At 50.5% G+C, this 26,103-nt stretch overlaps 1 protein-coding gene across 1 annotated transcript; it reads left to right on the top strand.

Annotated features, from left to right (window-relative positions):
- The first annotated feature begins 73 nt into the window (after positions 1 to 73).
- FKBP1A (FKBP prolyl isomerase 1A) lies at positions 74 to 26,103 on the top strand. The gene is made up of 5 exons (XM_047851812.1): positions 74 to 248; positions 332 to 379; positions 19,602 to 19,714; positions 22,918 to 23,087; positions 24,977 to 26,103. Exons 1-4 carry the CDS (start codon positions 212 to 214, stop codon positions 23,044 to 23,046), a joined length of 327 nt encoding a protein of 108 aa, XP_047707768.1. The 5' UTR covers positions 74 to 211; the 3' UTR covers positions 23,047 to 23,087; positions 24,977 to 26,103.

The raw sequence follows: 26,103 nt of genomic DNA, 5'->3' as shown, positions 1-26,103 counted from the left end.
CCCAGCCCCGCGGCCCGGGCTTCGGGGACGTGCGCGCCGTGTGGGGCGCGCACGCAGGGCGGGGCGTGCGGGGGCGCGCGCGTGCGCAGGCCAGGCGCCCAGGGCCAAGGCAGAGCCGGGGAGCTGCCGCCAGGTCCGCTGTGGGTCCACGCCGCCCGCCGCGCCGCCCGCCAGCCCAGCGTCCCCAGCCGCCGCTGCCGTCGCCGCCGCTATGGGAGTGCAGGTGGAGACCATCTCCCCCGGAGACGGTGAGTAGGCGCGCTCGCCGTTCCCAAAGTGCCCCCTCCGCCGCGCGCATCCGCTCACCGCTCCCGTCTGTCTGTCTCCTTAGGGCGCACCTTCCCGAAGCGCGGCCAGACCTGCGTGGTGCACTACACGGGTGAGTCGGCGGGTCCGCGGGGTGGTGGGGGGGGGGGTCCGGCCCCGGGTGGCCTGTAGCCGCCGCCTGGGGGCAGAGGCCCGGGGCGTGGCGGCGGCGGCGGCGGCGGCGGGGCCCGCGTGGCCCGAGGCGGAGGCCTGGGCGGTGGCAGCGCCCCCGAGGGGGCGGCCTCGCGCCTGCCGAACCCGGGACGGTGTGAGCCGGCGGTTTCGCGCTTCCCGAGCAGCCCTGTGCCCACTGCACAGATGGGGAAACTGAGGTTTGGGGAGGCGAAGTCGCCGGCGCAAGGTCACATGCTCCGGAACGGGCAGAGCCCTGGCCCGGGACCATCAAAGGATTTGTACCATTTCTGTGTCCCGGGTGACACCCAGCCTCCCCTTCCGGCCCTCCCTTGGATGGAGATAAGAAGGGCGAGGTAATTTCCAGTCTGCGGAGGGGCCTCTTCCAAAGTCGGGATTCATCCTGGTTCCCTAGGCACGGCTTTGACTTCAGCCTGGCCTTGGATGAGCTAGATCCGCTCATCTTACTTTTGAGCCGCTTTGAAATCCAAGCCTCGGTAGCCACGATGGCCTGGGCTGCCTGAATGTGTAATTTCGCCCCTCAGCCCCTGCCCCCCAACCCTTCTAGGAGTAGAGGTTTTCTCATCCCCATTTGAAAGTTAAGGAAACTGAGGCCCAGTTAGGGTAACGAACAGTAATGAAAACCAAAGGAGATTGTAGCCCTTCAGCCAGAATTCAGAGTCTGGTGCCTTGAGACCATCTTTTAACTCCATGCCCTTACAAGGTCCTCCTGGGTTGTATTGGGGAGGGGGGTGGAGGCTAAGCAGGCGGAGACTCTGTGGCTGTGGGCTGGAGGGGGGGTGGTGATTGGTGTAGCTGCACTGTAGATACGAATACCCTTCCCTCCCCGTCCTTCTTCCCCTTTCTCCTCCTTCCCACCCTTTCCTCTGTTCCTCCTCCCCCTTCCTCTGTTTCTTCTCCTTCCCTCCCTTCTCTTTTTTCTCCTCCTCCTCCTGGGTAGTAGGCTGTAGGCAGTTGTGACCAAGCTGCTCAGGCATAAGCTTTACCCTTCCCTCCCAGATTATGGGGGGAGCCCTCTGTTAAGGGAAATGACTTTCACTGGGAAGGAGAAGGAGGCACCCAACATCCCCTTTCCCAGGCGTTTTGACTTACTTGGCTGTTTTGTGTCTCTGGCCCTTCTCCGTGGGCAGAAATGGGGGCAGGGGTGGAGGGAGTCAAGAACTAGAACCTTTTAAAAGGCTCCCAAAGGAGGAGGTATTGCAACCCATCTTCATAGGGAACTTTCTCGTGCCTGTGAAACGAAGCTGGAAAGTGGTTCTGACGTTTTTCAATGGCCGTTTTTTTAGGCCATGGTCAGCACCCGAGCCTGGGAGGTCTAATGGAGGAAAGCTTGTCAGTTTGGTTGCTTGTGATCGGTGGGATGAGAAGAGTAAGCGTTGCCTTTTGCAGTGCTGGGGTGAGTGGGCAGTTAATGCGGTTCCCGCCGCCAACTTGGTGTGGACCCTGGGACTCGGAGAGGTAATGAGGTGACTGTCCCACCCCCATTTTATAAGTTAGCCATACTAGGATAACTGGCTCTATCTGTCTCACTCCTGAGTCTGTGCCCCTCAGCCTTGGCTTACCCGTCTTTTAGTGCTCATGGCGGGATTGGATCCACAGCATGTCGACAGAACCATGCCTCACTGTTGCCTTTTGGTGAAATGTCCCCACACAGCACGTCTGGAGCCTTTCCTAAGAGAACAGATGGTCGTGGGACCCAGAACACCACCAGGGCTCCCAGTGCCTCTTCTCCAAGTCTGTGTTTTCCTTGAGGGTGGCACCCACCCACACATTCCCCGAACAGCCGCAGGACCCTGGCATGCATCAGGACAAAAGCTTTCTTTTTTATGTCATTTTTGATAAGCTCTACAAAGACGCCTCAGTGAGGAGCCAGCTCTGCCCCTTGCTCACAGAATAGGCTGTTCTTGGGCAGGCGGCTTTGTTCCTGTGGGTCTTTGCCACCAGCCTCCCAGGAAGAACCTGTTTGAGGCCTGTGGGGGCGTGAGAGGAATGGGTAGGCGCTTTGAGATTTCATCTGTAGCAGTGAAGGCTTTCAAGCCAGTGGGAGCAGAATTCATCTTGATGGAACATAATGGGGGTGGGGAGAGTTACCATAAGGACCTGAGGGTCTTCCCAGGCAGGGAGCCCACTGGGGCTCAAGAAGGGAGAAGAAATTCTCATAGTACTCCTAGTTTTTCTCCCTGTTTTTCTCTACCTGGTTGCCCCAGTATTCCCTTGTCGGATTCGTTTTTCTTTGCTTCTCCCAAGTGGAGATGTTGGATGTTGGAAGGCCCCTGTGTGCCCCGCCCCTCCCACCCCATGCCCAGTGTCTCCATCTCCTTTTGAATATCCAGCTTTCATTGTTTGGCTGTGGGACTCCAATGATGATAGTTCCTAGGAGGGAGAAATCTAACTGGCCCAGGTTCAGGTCAGGAGAACACTCTTGATCCAGCCTGCTCTGGCCTGGTATCCCCTGCTGCTGACTGGGGGCAGGTCCAAAGAAAGAGCAGTGGAAGTAAGGTCTCAGCCAGCAGAGACATGCATAGCCCAGGCTGACTTTGACCACATGGACGTTTTAAGTGCCGCTGGTGGCTGCCAGTCGTAGCCCTGATGCCACTCTCAAGGCTCCCTCTGGTGCCTTCTGTGGCCTCTAGCAGAGCACAGCCTGCATGCCGCTTCAAAGAAAGGCCTGCGTCACCTCTTTGTGGCGCCAGAAGGGAAAACGAAAACTTTGCTGCCACCAGCCCAGCGCCTCCCAGTAGCATGACAGGCACTGAGGTGGGAGGAAGGAGGTGGAAGGGTAACTTGCCAAGTATGTGCCTTGAGGACCAAGTGGCTTCTCACAGCTCCCTCCTTGCCTCCAGTAGCTTCGTCATCTGTATTGTTGAGCCTGTCCTGACACATAGCCAGGCTTGTGTCCCTTTTACTCATGTCAGCAGGCCACATGCCTGCCTTTGTCAGAGCAACCTTAGGTGGATTGAAGGAATTCTGGTTTTATCCTCTTGAAAAGTAACTGACATCATGTCCTTGGGGTTGGGTTTAAGTTGTCAGCAGCCTGGCTTCTAAACGAGGAGGACCAAGGGTCCTCCAGCCCTGTCTCCTCAGAAGGTCCACTTAGAGGGCAGCTGAGGTGACCACTGTCCTGCAGCCCCCTCCCCAGCCCCTTGCTTTTCTTTAACCTCTGTCTCCCCTCCCCTCTCCTCTCTACTTTATTCCGTCCACCCCGCCCCCGCCGAGATCTCGGCTGATGGGATGTCTGGAGGAAGGCTCACCCCCAGCAGAGGCTCCTCCGACGGGCCCCCACTCGGTGCTGACTTCAGTCAGAGAGGCTGTGACCGTTCGGGCAGGGCTGGAACAGGACCCTCTTTCCTTCCTACGGCAGGTGTTCACTGAGCAGCAGTGACAAGCCAGGCACTAGGGACGTGGCCAGTGGACTACATAGGCAGACACCTGATGTGGTGGGGCTTCCTTGCGCGGCAAGGCCCAGGCAGGTGCGAATGTCAGGTGGTGAGAAGCACTGTGGAGAGGTGAAAGCAGAGTGCAGGCGTGGGCAGGGGGTCGCTGCTTTTGGCGAGAGTGGCTGCCGAAGGCCTCTGACAAAATGACACGCTAATATTTACCCACGGGAAGTTGAGGAGTGAGCGGTGTGGGTGTCGGGGCAAGAGTCTTGCCGGCAGAGGGCCCGAGGCTGGGGCGTGCTTGGTGTGGTGGGAGAACGGCAAGGAGACCCGTGTGGCTGGACCGGAGGGCGTGAGGGGAAAGCGGTGGGAGGAGGGGGTGATGGGGGGGCCTTGCAGGTTGGTGACTCTCTCTCTGAGTGAGGTGGCAGCCCTCAGAGGGTTGTGAGCTGACCTGGATTTTAACAGGCCCGCTCCCTTCTGGCTCCTGTGTGGACGTTGAACTTTCTGAGGGCAGGGACAGAAACAGGGTTCCGGTTGTATCCTGGGTGTGTGGCGTGCCAGCCTGGGCAGGTGGGGAGAGGTGGTGCCAGGTGGACAATGATCCCCCAAGAGGAAGTGGGCCCTTGGCTAGGTTTCGGCTCTTGCCCCTGCCGGATAACATGTTATGAGAGCTCAGCCGAATTGTCCCACTTTTCTCAGCCTCCGTGGCCATCCGTAAAATGGGAATAAGAACACCTGCCAGGAGCAGTGACAGTGCTGCTGTTATTATACGCACTGTATGAAGGCTGCTCGTGTCCCAGGCACTGGGTGATGCGTTCCCCGCCCTCCTCCCCCCCCCTCCCCCGGCCCTTCCTCCCACCAGCACTGCCCGTGATGTCTCGAGTGGGAGAAAGGCAGAGCCCCGGTGTCAGCCCTCAGTTCCTGGAGTGGCCCAAACTCCCACGCAGGGCGGGGTTGGCCCTGAGACCTCAGCCTCTGTTCCTCTACAGATAGGGAAATGGGCACTTATAAGAGAGATGGGTCTGAGTGAGGATTCAGGTTAAAAAAGGCTAACCTCGGGGCCCCTGGGTGGCGTAGTCGGTTAAGCGTCCGACTCTTGATCTCGGCTCAGGTCATGGTCTCATGGTTCCTGAGTTCAAGCCCCGCATCAGGCTCTGCAGTGATATTCTGTCTCTACTTCTCTCTGACCCTCCTTCACTTGTGCTCAGTCGTGCACACGCTCTCTCTCTCTCTCTCTTTCTGTCTCAAAGTAAATAAACTTATAAAAAAAATTTTTTTTAGATAAAATAGGTCTAACCTTGCCTACAGAATAGAATAAATTGGCTAAGAAAGTTGTAGCTGAGTTGCTAAATGTGGGTACCAAGGGGGGTCGTTGGTGTTTGTTTTCCTTTCCTTGTGTCTTGAGGGGCATGAGCCGAGAAGAGTTGGGCCGTGGCAGCTTGGCTGCGTAAGCCGAGGTGTTGGTCCTTTTTTTTTCCATGGAAGCGTAGCTGACACACGACGCTTCGTTGGTTTCAGGTGTACGACACGGGGATGCGACAAGTCCGTGCGTATCCGGGGGTGTCCGTTCCTCTTCTCCTCGAGCTTCCTTAACATAATGGGGTTTTAACATTTTGGAAATAGACCTTGCTACGGAAGCATCATTTTCTTTCCTCTGGGATTGTGGTTACTAGAGTACAGAATCCTGCAGGTGCCGTTTCCTCCTTCCACCGGTAAGAGTAGGAGGCTCGCCGGTCTTAAGTGAACCGAAGGCCCCGTAGGATGCTTATGTATGTGTATGTGTGACTCTTACTTGCGAAGTTTTCACACATAGAGAAAAATCTAAACAAATAGCCACGTGCCCACCACCGAGATTCTGTGATGGTTGACATTTTGTCGAGTTTGCCATTTCTGTCTCCTTACAGAATATGCGTGTGTGTGTGTGTGTGTGTGTGTGTGTGTGTGTGTGTGATCTGTGGGTTTTTCACGGAGTCATTTCAGCCGCAGACATCATGACACTTTAAACACTCGAGCATGCTGTAAGAATACGGATATTCTCCTTATCCTCCTACTGGTCACACCTAAGAAAATTTGAAATGACTTAAGTGACCTAAAACCAGATGCATATTGTAACCCCCCCCCCCCCAGTGGTCCTGAAAGTGTTTTTTCTTTTTTTAAACCAGAATTCTTTCAAGTTTTACTCATTGCAGTTGGATGTTGTGTCTACTGCCAACCTAGGAGAGGCCTCGTGCTGGTTTTTTCTTAATGGCCCTGGTTTTTCAAAGAGAGCCGTCTTGTGATCTTACCGAAAGAATTCCCTGCGTCCGTCTGCTCATTTTCTCCCGGTGTCATCTGGCCGCTTCCTCCTCGTGTCGTCTGCCGTCCCGTCATATCTGGTGCTGTGTGCTCGATACTCAGCACACCGTGGGGAACAGCGTTATTGGTGGTGCCGAATTTGATCTTTTCTATAAGGGTACATTTCCCCCCTCGCAGTTAGCAGCAGTTAGTGAGGCCCTGGGCATCCTGCCCGTGCCTGGTCTCCTCCACCTTCCCCCTCTGGTATGGACATCATTGCTGATTCTTGCCAGAAGTCTCCATTTCGTTGGCATTTGCAAAGAGGTGGTTTTAAAAATTCCTTCATACCTTCCACATTTATCAGCTGCCATTCCATAAGATAGGGTAGAGCTTAATTCTTTCCCTTTAATTTAAATCTTCATTTTAAAGAATTTGTTTTGTCATCTTTCCCAGGGGTGGCAAGAGACTTTTCCCCCCTTTATCCACTTACTTGTATTTTTGTTTGTTTGTTTGTTTTTAGTATATGGACTCATAATAAATTTTCCCGAGGGCTTAAAATCATTGATACTCATTATCCTTCTTGATACTCAGGTTGTCCCAGATTTGGCCAGCAGGAGCCCCTTTGGGCTGGCTCTGGTACCTTTTTGATATGCTCGCCTTACTCCCTAGTCACCTCCTTGGTTTCCCTGCTCTGGTCCTGGCGTCAGTTGTTCTCTCCAGAGAGCTCTGGTTCCTTTCAGTAGGTCTCATGGGCTTTTTTTTTTTTTTTTTCATTAACAGCTTTATTGGATATAATTTATGTACTATAAAAATTTAACATAGGCTTTTTAACTTGAATGTTTTTGGTGGTTAGAAACTGATTTTATGGGGCACCTGGCAGTAGAGCACGTGACTCTCGATCTCAGGGTCATGAGTTCAAGCCTCATATTGGGCGTGGAGCCTACTTAAAAACAGATTTGGGGGGCCCCTGGGTGACTCCGTTGGTTAAGCGTCTGACTCTGGCTTTTTTGGCTCAGGTCGTGATCTCACGGTCTGTGAGTTTGATCCCCATGTCAGGCTCTGAGCTGACGGTGTGGAGCCTGCTTGGCATTTTCTCTCTCTCTCTCTCTCTCTCTCTCTCTCTCTCTCTGCCCCTCCCCAACTCTCAAAATAAATAAAACATTTTTTAAATAACTGATTTTATGAGGTGCTAATGGGTTCATTGTATCTGTAAACTAGGAATTGCTTGTCTGCTTTGGGATTTTCTCTAAAAATAGTATTGTCACCTTTTATTTCTCCTGGAAAAGGCTGGGGGTACTTTGGATAACTTAGGCATGTACTATTCAGTTCTCCCTTTTGGTGCTTACGATGCTGTTTATTTTCATTATTTTTTTTATTTTTTTTTTACCGTTTATTAATTTTTGAGAGAGAGAGAGAAAGAGAGAACACAAGCAGGGGAGGGACGGAGAGAGAGGGAGACATAGAATCTGAAGCAGGCTCCAGGCTCTGAGCTGTCAGCACCGAGCCTGACTTGGGGCTCAAACCCATGGACTGCGAGATCATGACCTGACTCTCGCACGACTGCGAGATCACTGACTGAGCCACGCAGGTGCCCTTGTTTATTTTTATTTCTATTTTTCCTCTCCTGTTCTTGTACCTACTTGAAGAACTCAACCGAGTCCTTGTGTGCCTTCCCCTAGCTCACTTTAACTTCGGCCAGATAAATACTAGCAGTGGAAAGAGGAGGAGGAGGAGGAGGAAAGGGAGTGGGGAGAAACAGCCCTCTCCTGGGTGCTGTCTTCTGTTCTCAGTGCCTTTACTCTCCCCTCCCAGGAGCTCAGACCACCCTGGCCCACCTCCAGTTCCTGGCACACACCAAGCCCCCCCCCCACCCCACCCCGGGAACTCTCTGGCCCTGTGCTTAGGTGCCACCACTCCCCACCTCAGGCAGACTCCTATCTATCACACTTACATGGCACCCCCTCAGTGGGTCTTCCCCGATTGACCCTTGGCTAAAGTGGTTCTTCACAAATGCATCACACACGTACCTTGGATTCTCCGGCAAGGCATCTGTCCATTTCCTTCATGGCCTTCCTCACGGTCAGGTTGTATACAGTTATACCCACCCTTTCCCCAGTAGACTGCAGGCTTCAGGAGGCCAGAGGCCTAGTGGTGGTGTTTTCCAGGGCCTCTCCCCATCAGTGCCTGGCATGGAGTCTCTCAGGGACAGTTTGAATAGTGGTCACTTAGGACTCTAGCTGGAGTGGAGAAAGGCCACATTCCTGTTACATCTGGTATAATGTTTCTGTTTCCTTTAAGCTAGAATAAGAGCAAGAATCTACCTTCTGCACTTTGCCCAATCCCCGTGGATTAATAAAATTGTGACTGTTTTCTCTCACGCCTACTACACACAGGGCAGCACACCAAGCCCTTCCCTCAGTCATTCAGCAAACATGTTAGGAGCTGGGGAAAGCTTCAGCCTTGCCCTTGAGGTGCTTACCTTGAGGGAGTGCCTTCCCCTGCGCCTACCTTTTCGAGAGAAGGGCCTTGAGCAGCCCCCACCTGGAGTGGAAGGGCCACGTGGTCTTGGATGTGTATGGCTTGGGCCGGCAGGAGGGGAGAGCTTGCCAAGTGTGTGCAATGGCCTGGAGGGGGAAAGGGTGCCTTTGGTTTCTCTACAATCACTTACGATCGATTATGTGCAAGGCACTGTTCCGAGCACCAAGAACATAGGACTGAAGAAGACACAGTGCCCGTCCTCGTAGATCTTACACTGTAGTGGGAAAGTGATTAATAAGCGAAGATATATTGTATGTTAACCAGTAAGTGCGAAGGAAGGGGCAGGAGAAGGTTTAGTTTTAGATAGACCAGGGAAGACTTTAATGAGAGAGTAACATTTGAACCAAGACCTGAAGGATGTGAGGGAGTAATCCATGTGACCATCTGGTAAGAGCATTTTAGGCAGAGGGAACAACAGGCACAAAGGCCCTGGGGTGGGCGTATCCCTGGTGTGTCTACAGAACAGAAGGAAACAATGTTCTTGCAGTGGAGAAGTATGAGAGTCACCAGGGATGAAGTCAGAGGGATGGCAGTGTGGGGTGGCAGCTCTTACAGGGCCTCCTAGGCCATTTTCAGGACTTGAGATTCTGTTCTGAATAAGACGGGGGGCCGTGGGAGGGTCTTGAGCAGAGGAGTAGTAGGGTGTGACTTGTATTTTAAAAGAATGTCCCTCTAGCTGCCGTGTCAAGTTTAAACTGTAGGAGAGAAAGGGCAGACCCAGGGATACCAGGGAGGGGATTACTATAGTCATCTGGGCCCAAGCCCCAGAACTCACGCCATTATACCCTACAGCCTCCCGCCTCCGTGTTTTCTGGAAAAGAAGAAAAGCTAAAGATCATGCATATTTCTACCATTACCAAATAGCCACTGTTAAGTATTGTTTTCCTTCTGTGTGCTCTCCCCCACCCCGCCCCATGAGATACAATGTGGCGGTATTTTTACTCATATTATGATAAAGTGGAAGATGGAGAGGCATGCCCACAAGGATTTTATTCTGGTTTGTGTACTTCCCATCATGGGATCTCCTTTGAAAATACACTTCTGGTCATAGAATCTAAAGAGATTTAGCAAAAGTTTAGGAGCATTTCCAGATAACAGAGGGGATGTGTTCTTGTGCTCAGTTTGTGCAATGGTGGGGAAGAAGCCGGCTCTCTCTTTGGGTAGGCAATTGGCCTTCAGTCTTACCACGTTCATGGGGCTGTCAGAGCTCCCAGTTCAGGAAGGTTGCCCTGGGAGTGCAAACCCAGAGGCCTGGAAATGGACATGAGACATAAACTTTGAATTCATGTGTCTTAGCTACCTCAGGTGTAGAGTCTCTTTTCATTCATCATGATGGGGACAAGTGGGTAGTTGATCGTAAAAATGACATGACTTCTCTAAACATTTTATTTCAAATCCAAACATAAATCGTTTACTCAAGGTCCATGTCTTTCTGTTAGGATGGCTCTTCTGGTAGAGTTTCCCGTCAAGGTTCTTGTAAAAACTAATTTGGATTCTTTTAAAGCCAAAACAGCAAGGACTGTTGGGAGGTCATCTCAACGCCCAACCTTTCTATATTCTTAAGATTTCTTTCTTCAGACATACATCCGTCTCATCCACACAGTTACTCACGAGCAGTATTTTTCAGTGACTTGCCTTTATTGAGTCTTTCCAAACAGCTAGGACCACTCTTTTTTTGTTGTTCACACTCCTGTTTCATTTTTTTGCATACTGTTTGATTATGTTTTCTCTACTCGGTAAGTATAACTAACATAAGTGAGTCTGGGAGTCAGCATAGGTGACCAGCCCTTGGTTAAGCATAAAGCTCACGTGGGAAAAAAGAAACGAGCATCACTAGAGACTAGGAGATACAGGCTCTTTCTCCGCTCTGGGGCTGTGCGTGCTGCGGTTTGTAGGAGTCTTTGGTGGGGCAGTTAAGTTAAAGGCTGTTGAGGAAACTTCTGTACATAAGGAGGAGAAGGAAACAGCTAAGCCTGGGTCAGTACATCCATTTGTATCTAGGTCAGTACAGCCATTTGAGAATGTTCCAGGTGGCTTTGAAATGCACGTCTGCAGAAAAATTGGTGACTTTCAGTTCAGTTTCCCCACCTCCATTCAACCATTGTTCTTTTGTACTTAAGAAAACACGTGTTGAGGGGCGCCTGGGTGGCTCAGTCGGTTAAATCCTCCCACTTCGGCTCAGGTCATGATCTTGCGGTTTGTAAGTTCCAGCCCCACGTTGGGCTCTGTGCTAACAGCTCAGAGCCTGGAGCCTGCTTCGGATTGTGTCTCCCTCTCTCTCTGCCCCTCCCATGCTCATGCTCTCTATCTCTCAATAATAAGTAGACGTTAAGGAAAAAAAATTAAGAAAATACGTGTTGAGGGGCACCTGGGTGGCTCAGTTAAGCGGCCGATGTCAGCTCAGGTCATGATCTCCTGGTTCGTGGGTTCGAGCCCTGCATCAGGCTCTGTGCTGACAGCTTGGAGCTTGGAGCCTAGAGCCTGCTTTGGATTCTGTGTCTCCCTCTCTCTCTCTGCCCCTCCCCAGCTCGTGCTCTGTCTCTCAAAAATAAACATTTAAAAAAATTAATAAAAGAAAATATGTGTCGAATTGAACATAGAAATCCTTTCTCCTCTTCCAACTGTAAACGGCAAGAGCTTTGTTTTGTTTGGAGGTTGGGATGTTCTTTGTTGTTGTCATCGTGTGATTTAGCTTTGGGTTTTTTGTTTTTAATTTAAAAACTTTATAAATTCTGCACCCTGCAAAGTGCCTATGAAAACCACCTGCAAAGATTCCACCCGCAGCCGAAAACCACACTGTGAGTCACAAGCTTGAGCTGCAACAGGTGCCGGAGCCCTCACTACCCGTGCTTCGTGCAGCCACTTCCCTTACCCTGTAGGGGGGAAATGGGGGTGCTGCCCCCCTGAAGCCCTGGAGGTAGCTCCATTTCTGTCGGATTATTAGTGAAATAATAACCCAGCGGTCCTCTCGAGTCTCCACGTCCTGGCCTTGGGTCTTAATCCCTGCTTCTTGGGCAGTGACTCGGACCAAGTACCAGGAGCAGAGTCCGAGGGCACGTGCTCCTCAGCAGCTGCTGGCCAGGTCTGCCTTCGCTGGTTCCTTCTGAGCGAGCACACCCTGAAACAGAAGAGCAGCAGGAAAGAGCAGGCTGCTGTGGGGGAGGTGAACTTGAGATTGTTCCCCACATTTTTTTTTTTTTTAAGCCCTGCTCCCTCCCCAGGGATTGGAGTCTGGTTCTTCCCCAAAGGAACAGCTAAATCGTTCGGGAGGAAACTCAGACAAAGGTGACATAAACGGTCTTGCAGCCAGAGGCTGCTTTAACACTCCCTCCTGCAACCCTTTCACACAGGCTTGTGCTTTTAACTGGAGACCCCCAGATTTTCACATTTTTTCTCACTGATTACTAATTCAGAGGTGCTGGAAGTAAAAGCTGCCATTCTGGGATTACCCCTCAGATCCTTCCTACCGTACAGGGAAGAGGTCTAAATATGGAAGCCTCTTGCTTGTCCTGCTGATTCTTAAAAATCATGCAGGCAGAGCCAATCTTAAAGTAGTCGCGAGTGCCGCCAGCACTGCGGGTGCCAGGGGTGGAACTGAGTACACAGCACGTACAGGGACATAGCACTTTGCGTCCAGGTCTGTGACCTTAAGCTGCGTTCAGTCAGGAGAGACAAAAATTCATTCTCGAGAGGGAGAATATGGAGCCATCCCAGGCGGTCTGTGGACCATGAGGCACAGGTTTGTGTGTAGTCGGAAGGGACGTCAGTCGGTTCCGCAAATGGAGGGCCATGCCGTTGCTGGTTTCTGCTGGGAGTGCCCTTTGGAGCTTAGAGTGTCAGCTGTCAGGTCTGAACTGTAACCTCAGTTGCCTTCTCTCATCAGAGCGTGCTTTCTCTAGGAAATTACGGCACTGACTTGGCAGGTGGTTTCACCGTTCAAGGGCTCCCGGTCCTGGCACACAGATGTCCAGAGTTGGGAGCAACTGCTGAGACTTGACAGGCCGCCTGCTTTCCTTGCCCCCTCCCTAAACAGAGGAAGTCCCTCGCCATCCGCCGCCAGCTTGGGTGTAGGAGGTAAACACACATAGGATTCCAGTGAAGCACACTTTTTTCACTTTTTTTTCCTTTCGGAAAAACCCCCCAGTTTTGTAGAGGCCTCATTGATGTTCGATAAACTGCAATTAATGTGTACAATTTCCCAAGTTTTGGTATGTCCCTTCGTCATCCTCTGAAACCTCCTCTTTCCATCCCCAACAACCACTGGTGCGCTTTTCTGTCAGCAGAGTTTGTATTTTCTAGAGTTTTGTATATATGGAACTGTACAGTGCATGCACCCTTGTCTGGCTTCTTTTGCTCAGCATAATTATTTTGAGATACGCTGTTCCATGTATCAGTAGCTCATTCTTCTTTATTGCTGAATAGTTTTCCTACTGTGTGGATGTGGTTTGTTCACTCACCAGTTGGCAGATGTTTGGGTTGTTCCGGTTTTTGGCTATTCAAGGGAGGCTGCTGTGCATATATGTATATGTCTTTTTGTGTGAACACAGGCTGATATTTATCCAGGCTGAACGGAATGGCTGGGTCGTATGGGAGGTGTATGTTTCACTTAAACGGCCGGCCTGTTGTCCACAGTGGTCGGTCCACTTGATATTCCCATCAGCAGCAGCGTGTGGGAATTCCAGTTCCTCCACATCCTCACCAGTGCGTGATTATGATCAGTCTTTTTAGTTGTACTCTTTCTAATTCAGTAGTCGTCATATCTCCTGGTGGTTTTAATTTGCCTTTTTTCAGCGAAGTATCTGTTCCAATCTTTTGTCCCTTTTTAATTGAGCTCTTTCTTTTCCTATTGTGGAGTTTTGAGAGCTCTTTCTATATTCTGGACACAAGTTCTTTATGAGATACATGCTTTCCAAAGGTTTTCTCCCAGTCTGTGGCTTGACTTTTCATTCTCTTAAAAGTACGTTTTAAAGTGCAGAAGTTTTTAGTTTTGATGACGTTCAGTTTATCCTTTTATGGATGGTGCTTTCTGGCCTCATGTCTAAGAAATCTCTGCCTAACCCACAGTCACAAAGATTATTTCCCTGTGTTTTCTTTTAGAAGTTTTATAGGTTTCATGTTTACAGTTTTTGGGTTGATACTTGATGTGAAGTATAGGTCCATGTTTTTACTTCTTTGCCTGTGGGTGTCCATTTGTTCCGTCCCACTGTCATTGTCATCTTTGGACCTTTGGTTTGAATCTTACTGCCCTTCTCTACTGATTCTGACAACTCTGTCAGCTCTGGGTGAGTTTCAGTTGATTGGTTAGTCTCTTTCACTGTGGGTCGTGTCCTCCCGCTTCTTTGCATGTGTGCTAATCTGGATGCTAGACATTGTGAATTTTACCTTTTGAGGTGCTGGCTATTTTTGTTCCTATAAATCTTCTTGAGCTTTTGTACTGAGAAGCACTGAAGTTACTTGGAAGCAGTTTGATCCTTTTGGATCTTGTTTTTACGATTTGTTAGGTGGGTCTGGAGCAGTGCTCAGTTTGGGGCTGATTATCCCCCACTCCTGAGATGAGATCTTCTGGATATCCTCCTACTCAGTGCCTCATAAACCATGATTTTCTCCAGTCTGGCTAGCGGAACAGTCACTGATCCCAGCTCTGTGTAAGCACTGGGCACTGTTCCTTCTAATCCATCCTTTAGATGGTTCTTTTCCTGGCCTTAAGTAGTTTCCTTAAACATATGTGCTGATTAGTATTCTGCTGAATACTCAAGAGGGACCCTCTGTAAATCTCCGGGGATTTCACTCTACACTTGTCTCCTTCCTGGTTTGTGTCCTTTGGACTCCCAGCTGCTTTGAGCTCCATCCAGGTCCCTCTCCCCGGAAATGCCCAAGGCTGTAAGCTGGGCAGTCGTAGGGCTCGGCTCGCCTTGCTAGTTTCCCATCTCTCAGGAATCATTGTCCTTTGTTGCAGTGTCCAGAGTCTTGTCTTAAAAACCATGTTTAGCTGTTATCTGGGTTATTTCTCTGTCTCTTGCTCTCTTTTCTTTTCTTTTTTTTAATTTTATTTTTTATTTTTTTTAATTTACATCCAAATTAGGTAGCATATAGTGCCACAATGATTTCAGGAATAGATTCCTTAGTGCCGCTTACCCATTTAGCCCATCCCCCCTCCCACAACCCCTCCAGTAACCCTCCATATTTATGAGTCTCTTCTGTTTTGTCCCCCTCCCGGTTTTTATATTATTTTTGTTTCCCTTCCCTTATGTTCATCTGTTTTGTCTCTTAAAGTCCTCATATGAGTGAAGTCATCTGATTTTTGTCTTTCTCTGACTGACTCATTTCACTTAGCCTAATACCCTCCAGTTCCATCCACGTAGTTGCAAATGGCAAGATTTCATTCTTTTTGATTGCCAAGTAATACTCCATTGTAGATATATACCATATCTTCTTTATTCATTCATCCATCGATGGACATTTGGGCTCCTTCCATACTTCAGCTATTGTGGATAGTGCTGCTATAAACATGGGGGTGCATGTGTCCCTTCGAAACAGCACACCTGTATCCTATGGATAAATGCCTAGTAGTGCGATTGCTGGGTCGTAGGGTGGTTCTATTTTTAGTTTTTTGAGGAACCTCCATACTGTGTTCCAGAACGGCTGCACCAGCTTGCATTCCCATCTTTCTCTCTTTTCATGACGGAGGTTTTGTTTTGTGTTTTATTTCATGTGTTTATTTCATGCATTTCATTTTGTTTTTGTTTCTGTGTAGGTTTTGTTTGTTTGTTTCGTGGGAGGGTAAATCTGATCCCCAATACTCCACCTTTGCCAAAGCTATTTTGATGTAACAGCTTCTGTCATATTCTGCATTTGGCACTGACCAACCTAATTCCCGCTCCAGAAAACACTGTACACATATCCATTGCTCCTTCTTAATGGACACTGCTTCCTCTTCTACATCACCTCCTCACCTGGCCTGACAGCTTACAGGCATATATAAGGTGGTCTTTTCCTCCCCATTGGGGAAGCCCTCCTTCTAGCCCCTCCTTGCCTGTATAGCCTATGCCAGTTGCGTGACATCTTGCTCAGCTCTAGAGGTGGTGTTTACCCTTCAGACTTAGATTATAAAATAACCCCTCCTCGGGCGTAAGGCACCCCACCATTACCAACACCACCACCCACCCTTCCTTAAGAAGATTTCTCCTCCAAGGAAGTGGGAGTAGGTGCGATTGATAGGTGGGAACGGTAGTCTGAAGTTCTGGAGCAAGGCTCATGTCCTTGTCCCAGGAGAAACAGCTCATCTGAAATAGGGGAAGAGAATAAGGATCCTCAGCAAAGCTCCTGCTTACAGCCCCCTTACTTAGAAATCCTTCTTGGTTTTTCTGGTTTCTTAAAATAGTAGGGAAAGGCTTTGTCCTTCAGTGTCCCAGAAAACCTGAAGAGATCTGGGGCTAGACAGACATGCTCCCAGACCCACAGTCTCTGCACTGAAGAGCATCCATTTCTCCAGGTTGGCTCAACAGCAGGTAGCACCTTGTGTGTTTGGCCTGGAACTGGTCAGACAGTAAGCATCTGGAGATAGCTTGGCAATGCATTTGATCAGGTATGAAAGGGAAGTGTAGGGAGTCTGTCCCCATACCCTGTGGTTTTCATTGCAGTCAGAACACGATCTTGCCCTGGTTGGGGTCATGTTCATATTTGGCTGAAAGAGGCTGATTCTTTTGTAGATACACTGTATTTTAAAAATTTTTTTTAAATGTTTATTTATTTATTTAGAGAGCACAGGCAAGGGAGAGGCAGAGGGGGAGAGAGGGATATAATCCCAAGCAGGCTCCATACTGCCAGCATTGATCCCCATGTGGTGCTTGATCCACGAACCACAAGGTCATGACCTGAGCCAAGATCAAGAGTGAGACGCTCAACAGACTGAGCCACCCAGGCACCCAGGTTTACGATATCTTTTAAACTGTGAGTTGCAAGCCAGTAGTGTATTATGACATAAATTTAGGGGGTCACAATCAGCTTTCTTTTTAAAAATGAGAAGTGCATCGCATGTCGTAACTATTACGTGTAAGTCTTGTTTTGTTGATAAACATTTATGTGTCCTGGGTCCTGGCAGGGCATGCTGGTCTGCTGTCAGAACGGTGACGGCTCTTTGTGGTGTGAGTTGTTGAGCTCCAGTTTTACCCCCTCATGGCAGCACTGCAGTGGGGTGTGTGTTGTGTACATATCCAGTAAAGGGTCACCTCATACCTGTTAGGTTATTTTCAGTAATATTTCAGCTGACTTAAGGCAAAGCAGATTTTTAACCACCTCAGAACCTAAAGCTTGAGGGAGGCGGTGTGGGGCTGGTTCATAACAATGGGACAACTACTCTGTGGTACTCCTGACCTTCTCATGGTTACAGAGTGGCTGCCAAGGCTCCAGACATCACAGCCTCACATGATGGTTTTCAACAGGAAGGGAGGGCAGGAGCTTTCTTCCTGAATGGGTTTCTTTTTTTTACCCATGAGGCAGGTCTTTCCAGCAGGGCTCCAGTAGACTTGGCAGTTGATCCTAGTGCCCAAACTGGCCCATGTGCCCACTCCACACCAACCCTGGTGAAAGGCTTAGATTGATTCCAGTTCATCTCCTGGGCCATGCTGTTGCTGCTCCTGGAAAGTTGTTCAGTTGGAAAGAGGGATGGGAGTACTTGGTCTGGATTTTCCAAGGGTGTGGAATGTGCAACAGCCTGGGTTCCAGATGGCCCTCTAAGGTTTTTCTGTGTGTGTGTGTGTGTGTGTGTGTGTGTGTGTGTGTGTGTGTGTGAGTGTATGTGTGGTGGTGGTGTTGTTTTTTTTAATTTTTCTTTTTAATGTTTATTTATTTTTGAGAGAGACAGAATGTGAGTGGGTTGGGACAGAGAGAGAGGCAGACACAGAATCCGAAGCAGGCTCCAGGCTCTGAGCTGTCAGCACAGAGCCCGACACGGGCTCAAACTCATGAACTGCAAGATCATGACCCGAGACGAAGTCGGACACTCAACCGACGGAGCCACCCAGGCGCCTCTTTCTCTGTGTGTTTTGTCCAGCCAGCCTTCACAGGCAGGGCTCAGAGGTCAGGGACCACCCTGTCTTCTAGGCTCTTTCCCAGGGGGCTTCCTCACCTAGTGATTTACATATCAAGGCTGCTTAGGAAGCCCTGGGGCTCTATTCAAGGTCTCCTTAAAAGAACACAGACCAGGAAGAGGCTGTTTCTGGTCTTTGGTCTCTTTCATAGCTCTCAGTCCCCATTGGGCTAAATGAAAGCCTTTTGCTGGAGCCAGGCCCCACTACCCACTGACTCTGACCTTGGGTGAGTTAACTAAGCCTTGGAGTTGATTTCCTTATTTTTGTTGCAAGCCGTCTCGGTGGGTGCATGGAAAGGCTCTCTGGCTGGTCAAAGAGCGGATTCTGAGAATCCAGCTCCTTGTCTGCTCTCACCCTTGATGCGGGGTTCAGTTAGGCTGGGTTCTGTGTGTGCAGTAGAGCCCACAGGGGATTGTCTACAGTGAAGGTGGACGCCTATTCTCCCAGCTACTCATTTATAGGAAACTGTTCAAGTCCTGTCATTTGTCACTTCTTTCATCTGGTGGTAGTTGTGTTCTGGTGGAGAGATGAGCTCCGTGTACGCCCCAGCTTGCTGGTCGTGGGGCCTCAGTTGCTGGCTGTGCACTGACCTGGCAGGGGTGGGGCCCCGTCCTCCCGTCTGCCTCATGGTCCTCAGCTCCCAGCTCTAGGCTTCCGGCGGGGTCAGCACCCGCTCTGGTTGGGACATCTGTCTGCCTTCCTGCTCCGTGAGGACAGCAGTTCCCGTTCCCGCCACTGCCCATTTCCTATTTGTCAAAGTACAGCTAGTCTGGTGGCTCTGATAAAGCTCTCAACTGCTCTCTGCTTCCCCGTCCCGCTTACAAGTCTTGACATTGTTTTTAAGTTGGGATTTTGTTAGGGTTTCCCTCCTCCTCTAGAAGTGGCCAAACTCAACAGAATTCTGTGTTTCACGGGGTCGCCTGAGCGATGCTTAGAACCATGGAGCCCCCCCCCCCCCCGCGGCCCCTAGTGAAACCTGCTCTGTTAGCTGTATGTCAACAACTGGCTTGCCCTTCCAGTCTGGGATGGACGGCTCTCCCGTCGGTCCCTCTGGCTTCCCAAGAACCCACCGCAGACGGTCGTCTTTGAAGGAGGGGCTGCAGGTGTATGTCCCTGTTGTGGCATTCACCCTCTGGCGTCTCCACCTCTGCAAGTCCCCCTTTGAATAGTGGCTGCCATTGTGGCTTGTCCGGCTCCCGGGACACGTGGGTAGTCCAATGAACGTGGCGTTTGGACTGCTAGTCTAGCTTGGGCAGGCGGCTTCCCTTCCCTCTGCCTCAGTTCCTTCCTCTGTGAAATGGGGACAGCACTGGTGGAGGATTGAGTGCGTGCAACGTCGCTGACTCCGGGTGGAAGCCCTGCCCGCAGTTCGGCTGGAGCTGCCTGGGGGCCACCGGGAGAGGTTTGCGGTGGCTCTTGCACAGCCGCCTCTCTGGCCGTCCGACGCCCACTGGTGTCCTCCAGTTCGGTTCGGTTGTGCCGCCGCCCGCCATCAAGGAAGGCCTGTTGGCTCCTGGGCTGTGTGTGACTTTTAGCTGTCGCGTGTGCCTCTGGGGCCCACGGCGACTCTTAGCCCGGGGGCAGGGGTGCCGGGAAGCCCCATCAGGAGCGCGCAGTTCCCCATTCTCACACCAGGTAGACAGCCGCCTGCCTCTGGGGCCCGGCCCACTGCTCGGAGGCGGGAAGAACATGCGCAGACCCGGGCGGAGGGCCCGTCCCAGCTGCGGAGGCCCCCGGAGGACGCGGGACGCCCTGTCGGGCCCTTCAGCGCTGGCGTCTGGGACGGCCACTCTGCCGCCAGCGTCTGACCGGTCGCGCCGTCACTCCTTGTCGCTCATGTTACAACTGCCCTTTTTCACAGGGATGCTTGAAGATGGAAAGAAATTTGATTCCTCCCGGGACAGAAACAAGCCCTTTAAGTTTATGCTAGGCAAGCAGGAGGTGATCCGAGGCTGGGAAGAAGGGGTTGCCCAGGTATGCTCTCGTTTGTTTTGTTTTGTTTCCTAGTGTTTACCTTTTAAATGATGCTTGTGGCTAGGACATTCACGTGGTTCAGAAATCAGTGAAGGTGTAAGTGGAAAATTTCACTTTCCGTCCCACCCCGTCTTGCCAGTCCCCTCGCCCCCAGCAAGTCATGTTACTAACGTTTTCTGTAGAGTTTTTTCAAGCACGTACTTTTTTTTCCCCCCTGTGGACCCACACAGTGTTCTGCACTTTGCTTTTTCACTGAATCTCTCTTTCACGCTTTATATATCTATCTGCACATAAAGAGGGGAGGAGGCTCTCTTACCACATTCCCTTAGGTGGGTGGACAGTAATTGACTTGATCGGTACCCTATTGATGGTCATCTCCAGTGCTTTGCTGTCATAAACAGTGCCGCGGTGACCAGTCTTGTGCGGACTTAATTTTACATTTGTGTGAGCGTTGCCGTAGGCAGACTCTCAGAAGTCGGGGTGAGGGCTTCACTGGCTGTGCACGCTGTATTTTGACACTTTGCCAAGTTGCCGTCCGTAGGGATTAAACCGAGCTGCCACCAGCAGGCTGTGAGGGCGCTGTCTCCTCCCAGCCCCTCCAGCACAGTGTGTCGTTAAACTTTTGGATTCAGGACAATACAGCGAGTGAAAAAAAAATGTGGTCTTGGTGTGGTTTTAATTTGCATTTGTCTTATTATTGGCCCTGTTGTGTCAGACCGCTTCCGAGAGGTCATACTCCTGGAGAGAGTCATTTTGTTTGTCTTGAGTCCGTTTCCTCGGCCCTTCCTCCCCGTTAGTGTAAACAGCTTTTGTTCTGCCAACATGACAGAATTCCCAGTGGACAACAGGGGACCCAGGGTTGCCAGATTTCAGTTGGGCTCTAGCCTTCCATCGAGCCCAGCAGGTTTTTTCTTGGCGCTGACCAGGTTCCAGCGTCCTGAGACTCGGGGCTTTATGTCAGCCCTGTGTCATAAGTAATTAGTCTCTTTCCTTCCACCAAAGAGAACTGAAATGTAACCAAAGTGGAGAGAAAGATTTCTGTCTTTCTCTTTTCCAGAGTACACACTGATTTATCTCCAGATGAACTGTTTAACCTGCAGAAACTTTAAGCCACCCCACCCCCCAAGCATCTAGATTTCTGTTCCTGCAGGGCAGAGGGTTGGCAGTGCGAGAAGGAGAGAGGATCTTCATGGTTTACTTCCCTTTGGAGATCTCTGACCCCACTGCCCTCGTCTGGCTGGCTCTTGGTCTGTAGCCCATCCCCCAGCGACCATGCCACCCATTGTCCACACCACAGCCATCTTCTGTGGCTGTTCCGGCACTGGAACAATGACTGCGTTGTGTTCCAAGAGCCGTAGCTGCCCCCGAGATAATGTTATCAGCCTATTTTACATCCCAGGCTTGGTGAGGCCTAGCAGGCGTTGGGGAGATGCCCAGCCTCCCCCTGGACCCACAGCTCTGTCACTTGTGAGAAGTCTGAGTGGTCTGACACCTGCATAGAGCATCTTTGAAACTCCACGGGGTATTTGTTTGAGCGAGTTAAAAGCACAGGAAGAAGGGGGCTTACCTTGTGCCCCTTTTCCCTTTCTTCTGAGATCCTTGTTTTGCTTTTACATGTTTCCAGGTACGCAGTCCTGCCACAGGTACTGCTTTGGCAGCTTGCTTTTTTTCCTCTAGCTGTGTCTGGGCCATCTTTCCGTGTTAGTGCATTTAAGGCCACTGTGTTCTTTCTGGTGGCTGACCCATGTTGCAGATGTGCCAGTGGAACCACTCCCCTTATAATGAGCATTTCGGGTTGTTAGAAGATTCTGGAAGTAGAATTGCTGAGTAAAAGGACATGATCTTTTTAAAATTTTTTTATTTTATTTTAGAGAAAGAGCGTGAGCTGGGGAGAGGGGCAGAGGAAGAGAGAGAGAATCTCAAGCAGGCTCCATGCTCAGGGCAGTCTGAGGCAGGGCTCGATCCCACAGCGCTGGGATCATGACCTGAGCTGAAATCAGAAGTCAGATGCTCAACTGACTGAGCCACCCAGGCGCCCCAGGACACGAACGTTTTGAAGTTCATTAGATTAAGCCATAATGCTTTTAACTACCCTTATCACCGTAGTTCAGCCTGTCCTTGTTTGCCAAAGGAGACGGGAACACGGTTTCTGAGTTGTGTCAGAGGAGCGCAGCCTGCAGCTCTGTCCTTAGTTGCTGTCTCCTGGGCTGGGTCAGGGAGCCAGGAGTGCACAATGGAGGGCTTAGCGGAGAGTGCTGGAAAGGTGGGCAGAGCGGAGAGCCTGCTCACCGTTCAGAAAATATATATTGAAACTCACTTAATGTAAGTTTTGATTTGGAAATGAAAAAGGACAAATGTATTCTTTTTTTAATGTTTATTTATTTTTGAGAAAGACAGAGTGAGAGTAGGGGAGGGGCAGAGAGAGAGGGAGACACAGAATCCGAAGCAGGTTCTAGGCTCTGAGCCGTCAACACAGAGCCCGATGCGGGGCTTGAACTCACAGACTGTGAGATCATGACCTGAGCCGAAGTCGGACGCTCAACCGACTGAGCCACCCAGGTGCCCCCAAATGTATTTTTTAAAGTGAAAAATTTCCCTCCACCCTGGCCACTGTACTGTCTCCTCCCCATGAAAAACCTGGTATTATTTGTGTCCTTCCAAAGGTGTTTTCTGTTTATCTAGGCAAGATACGAGTATATAAATATTTCCCTCTTTTTACACTATTGGTAACATGCCATACATGCTTCTTTGTAAAATCATGTTTTTTAAAAAGTTTTCTATATGTCTGACTAGAAGTATCAATAAAGTACAGAAAAAGTAGACTACCCCATATATTACCTTCTGTGTGTATGTGTTTTCTTTTAAAGCGGAGTTTTGATCAGAATACTTTTTTAAGAGTGTAGGTGCCACACATATATGCTTTGGGTGACAGGCCACCAAAGGACTGAGTGGTGACACTTCTGTGGCGCTGGCTGCCCAGAGCCGGGTCAGTAAGCCCTGGGCAGAAAGGTGGTTTTTATCTGCCATTGGGCCCCTGAGAGCCAGATGCAGAGATCGCGCAGCCTGTCAGCCTCCATGTTCCGCACGGTCGCTGTCCTCGTCCCGCTATGCTGTACCAGCACACCCCGGTAAACGGCCCTGCTTCTTACAGGGACAGCTGGGGAGGGTGTCCAACTGAGTCTCTCTCTTTGTTCTTTTTACAGATGAGTGTGGGTCAGAGAGCCAAACTGACCATCTCCCCAGACTACGCCTACGGTGCCACCGGCCACCCAGGCATCATCCCACCGAATGCCACCCTCGTCTTTGACGTGGAGCTTCTGAAACTGGAATGACAGGGACAGCCCCCCTCGAGCCCCCTGCGCCCCGTTCTTGGGTGAGGAGCTGAGTGCCCAAGGGCCTCCTACCGCCTTGGCACCCCCCCGTTTACCGGCTGTTTGCTGGGTAGCAGAACCAAAAAGGCCATGGGTTTTCCCCCTACGTTCTTGCTCTATTGGGTAGTGTTTCGATTTTAGTTACTGGTATACACCTCAGATGCCACAGCTGGTCGTCCTGGGGAAAGGAAAGGCACGTGCTGTCGAGCAGACTCACTGGGACGGGGCCGCTGATAGTAGCTGTTGAAATAAAGTATGTTTTTGTATATAATTTGCAAACTAAAACCGAGCTGGGAACCGGAAATACGGCCAAATTTATAACGCTAGCATTTTGGTTCTGTAGAAGTAAGACCGTTGAGGACTACACACCCCGCCCTAGTGTGTGCAGCCCCCTCGCCATGTAGAGTGTGGTCACTGCCTGTCAGGGGGTGTGAGAGAGGCACTGTCGCCCGAGCCAGCTGCCTCAGGGGCAAGTCCGGGACCCTGGAGTGCACAGGCCAGCTCATTTTCCGTGCATGGGAAGCTGAGGCCAGGGCGTGCTTTTGAAATGTAGAGGACACTCCCAGACACTCCTAGGAAAGGACCTTAGGGACCGATCAGCCTTCCTGCGTCACAGGTGAGGAAACCGAGGCCTGGAGAGAAAGACCTTACTTGAGGTCACTTCCAGACCGTGGCAGACTAGCACCAGAACCCCTTCCTGGGCTTGTTTTCCTTCCTTTACCCTCATTTCTAGGAAGCCAAACTCCATGTCGTAATGACTCATAACTTTTCATGTGGGTTTTAGGATCATAAAACACACGAATGGTGTCATCTTTCCAGCTGGCCCCAGACCTCTACTTTTGCCCCCTTCCTGGCCCTTGGAGCCAGAGGACCACAACTGGGGCCTGAGGGAGAATGCCTTCGTTCGAAAGTGGTCATAGGTGGCTGCCAGCCTGTCTGTTACGGTCTAACCTTGTCCTGCTGTGGACTCCGTTAAGCACAAGGGCTTTTGAAATTCTTAGCTCTTTTCCTCTCCCTGTGCTTTGAGCCCTACACCTGGGTCATACAGACCCGGGCCAGTTTGCTGGCCTTGGCTTCTGTACTTGTCATTCTTACCAGGAAGGAACTCCTTACAGAGCCTCTGTCTGCCCAAAGGTCTATACCTAATCTAAACCCTCTTTCCTGTTCTCTGAGAGTTAAGCCCTTTGGACGTAAAAGTATTTGAGGAGAGCCTTGGCATTATCTTGATTTGGATACCAGCGTTCTATAAATCTGGTCGAATGGAGGGAGGGGAAGGAGGGGAGAGAGGGCTGTGAGTCACCCTGGCCTACACCTCCCCACACACAGCCAAAGAACATCTCAGACCCTCTTGCAAAGCTCTTGATGGAAAGCCCAAGGGCAGATCTGGAAAGTTATAGGTTGGAGTAGATGAATAAAGACTGCAGACATTGTCTACATCCCTTCAACATGAAGGATATACCAACGTGGGGTTGTACACACGGAAGTCATCTGGGAAGCCTCCTGATGCCCAGGCCACACCTTCGGCCACTTAACCACAATTACTGGCAGTTTTTTAAAGTCCCCCAAGTGATTCTTGTATGTGTCCGGCTTGGAGACCCAGTGACCTTGGGGAACTGTACAGTCACTGCTCTCCTCAGCAGGTAAACATAAGCTTAGGTTAAAAACAAAACAAAACAAAAAAACTGCCAATTGAGGCAGGAAGGAGACTGCTCACCTGGGAATCCAGCCCAAGCCCGGCCAAGCCCGGCCAGAGCGGAAGTGGCTCATTCAAAGGGAGACCTGGGAACTCTTGGGGGAAGGGACCTGCCATGGCAGACAGCCTCGAGTCCGCCCCCGCCGCGCACGCAGGACAGTGTGCTGCTGGAACTGACAGGTTTTCTGTCCCCAACAGATGTGCCGTGGAGGGATGTGGCGCCTCCAGATGCGCACACGCGAATCCGTATGGAGCTTCTCCTGATGTTCCACTACACTCTTTGTATAAACATCGACCCCGACTGAATGTGTTGTCACCCGGCTTCGCTCTTTCCCTTTCTCCTCGTATGTGTGTTGACCTAAACTATATGCCATAAACCTCAAGTTACTCATTTTATTTCGTTTTCGTTTTGGGGTGAAGGTTCAGTTTCAGTCTTTTGGATCTAGGTTTCCACTTAAGTATTAGTCAAGTATTAACAGCACAAGTAATGGGTTAATTTTAGAATAGGAATTGGTGGGGGTGGGGGGGGTTGCAAGAATCTTTATTTTATTTTATTTTTTTTTTTGGATGAAATTTTTATCTATTATATATTAAACATTCTTGCTGCTGCGCTGCAAAGCCATAGCAGATTTGAGGCGCTGTCGAGGGCCGAATTATCTCCAAGTTGAGAGATGTCCTTGGGTTGAATTAAAAGCCCTACCCAAAACTGAAATGGGGAGGGGGAGGAGAGCCTTTGCCTCCACTGCCCTGCCCCACCCTCCCCTTAAACCCTCTGCCTTTTGGAAGCAGATGGTTCTCACTGCGATGTTGGACACTACAGGTATCTGTCCCCAGGCCAGCAGGGACCTCTGAAGCCTTCTTCGTGGCCTGGCTTCCCCCCCGCCCCCCCTGCCCCTCCATCCTGTGGTTTTTCTAACGGATATTCAGGACTTTTGTAATCTCATAGCTATCCAAGCTCCACTTCCTAAATTTTAAGAAACTTTAATCGAAAGTTTAAATTGAAGGTGCTGTTTGTAGACACTTAACACCCGATGAAAGCCCAGCCATCATGACAAACCCTTGAGTGTTGTCTTGAGAAAAATGATGCTGGTCATCACAGCTTCAGCATCTCCTGGTTTTTGATGTGCAGCATTGATGTTCAGCTCCCCCTGCTGATCTCAGAGTTTCCTGCCTTTTCCTCCCCCCCTCTCACCCCTTTGCTGTCCTGTGTAGTGATTTGGTGAGAGAAATTATTGCTGCCTATCCCCCACCCCCACCTCCCTGCACTATGTATAAGTTTCAAGTTTTATTATTGCAATAAAAGTGCTTTATGCTGGCTTTTCTCA

Source organism: Prionailurus viverrinus, chromosome A3 (assembly GCF_022837055.1).
Source record: "Prionailurus viverrinus isolate Anna chromosome A3, UM_Priviv_1.0, whole genome shotgun sequence".
Taxonomy (NCBI): Eukaryota; Metazoa; Chordata; class Mammalia; order Carnivora; family Felidae; genus Prionailurus; species Prionailurus viverrinus.
This window is presented reverse-complemented; position numbering and strand designations above follow the sequence as displayed.

Excerpts from the sequence above, each read along its gene's own strand:
- FKBP1A (XM_047851812.1), top strand. The coding sequence starts at position 212 with ATGGGAGTGCAGGTGGAGACCATCTCCCCCGGAGACG. Across the intron at positions 380-19,601 it reads CTGCGTGGTGCACTACACGG|GGATGCTTGAAGATGGAAAG; the intron begins GTGAGTCGGCGG and ends CCTTTTTCACAG. Across the intron at positions 19,715-22,917 it reads GGGAAGAAGGGGTTGCCCAG|ATGAGTGTGGGTCAGAGAGC; the intron begins GTATGCTCTCGT and ends TTCTTTTTACAG.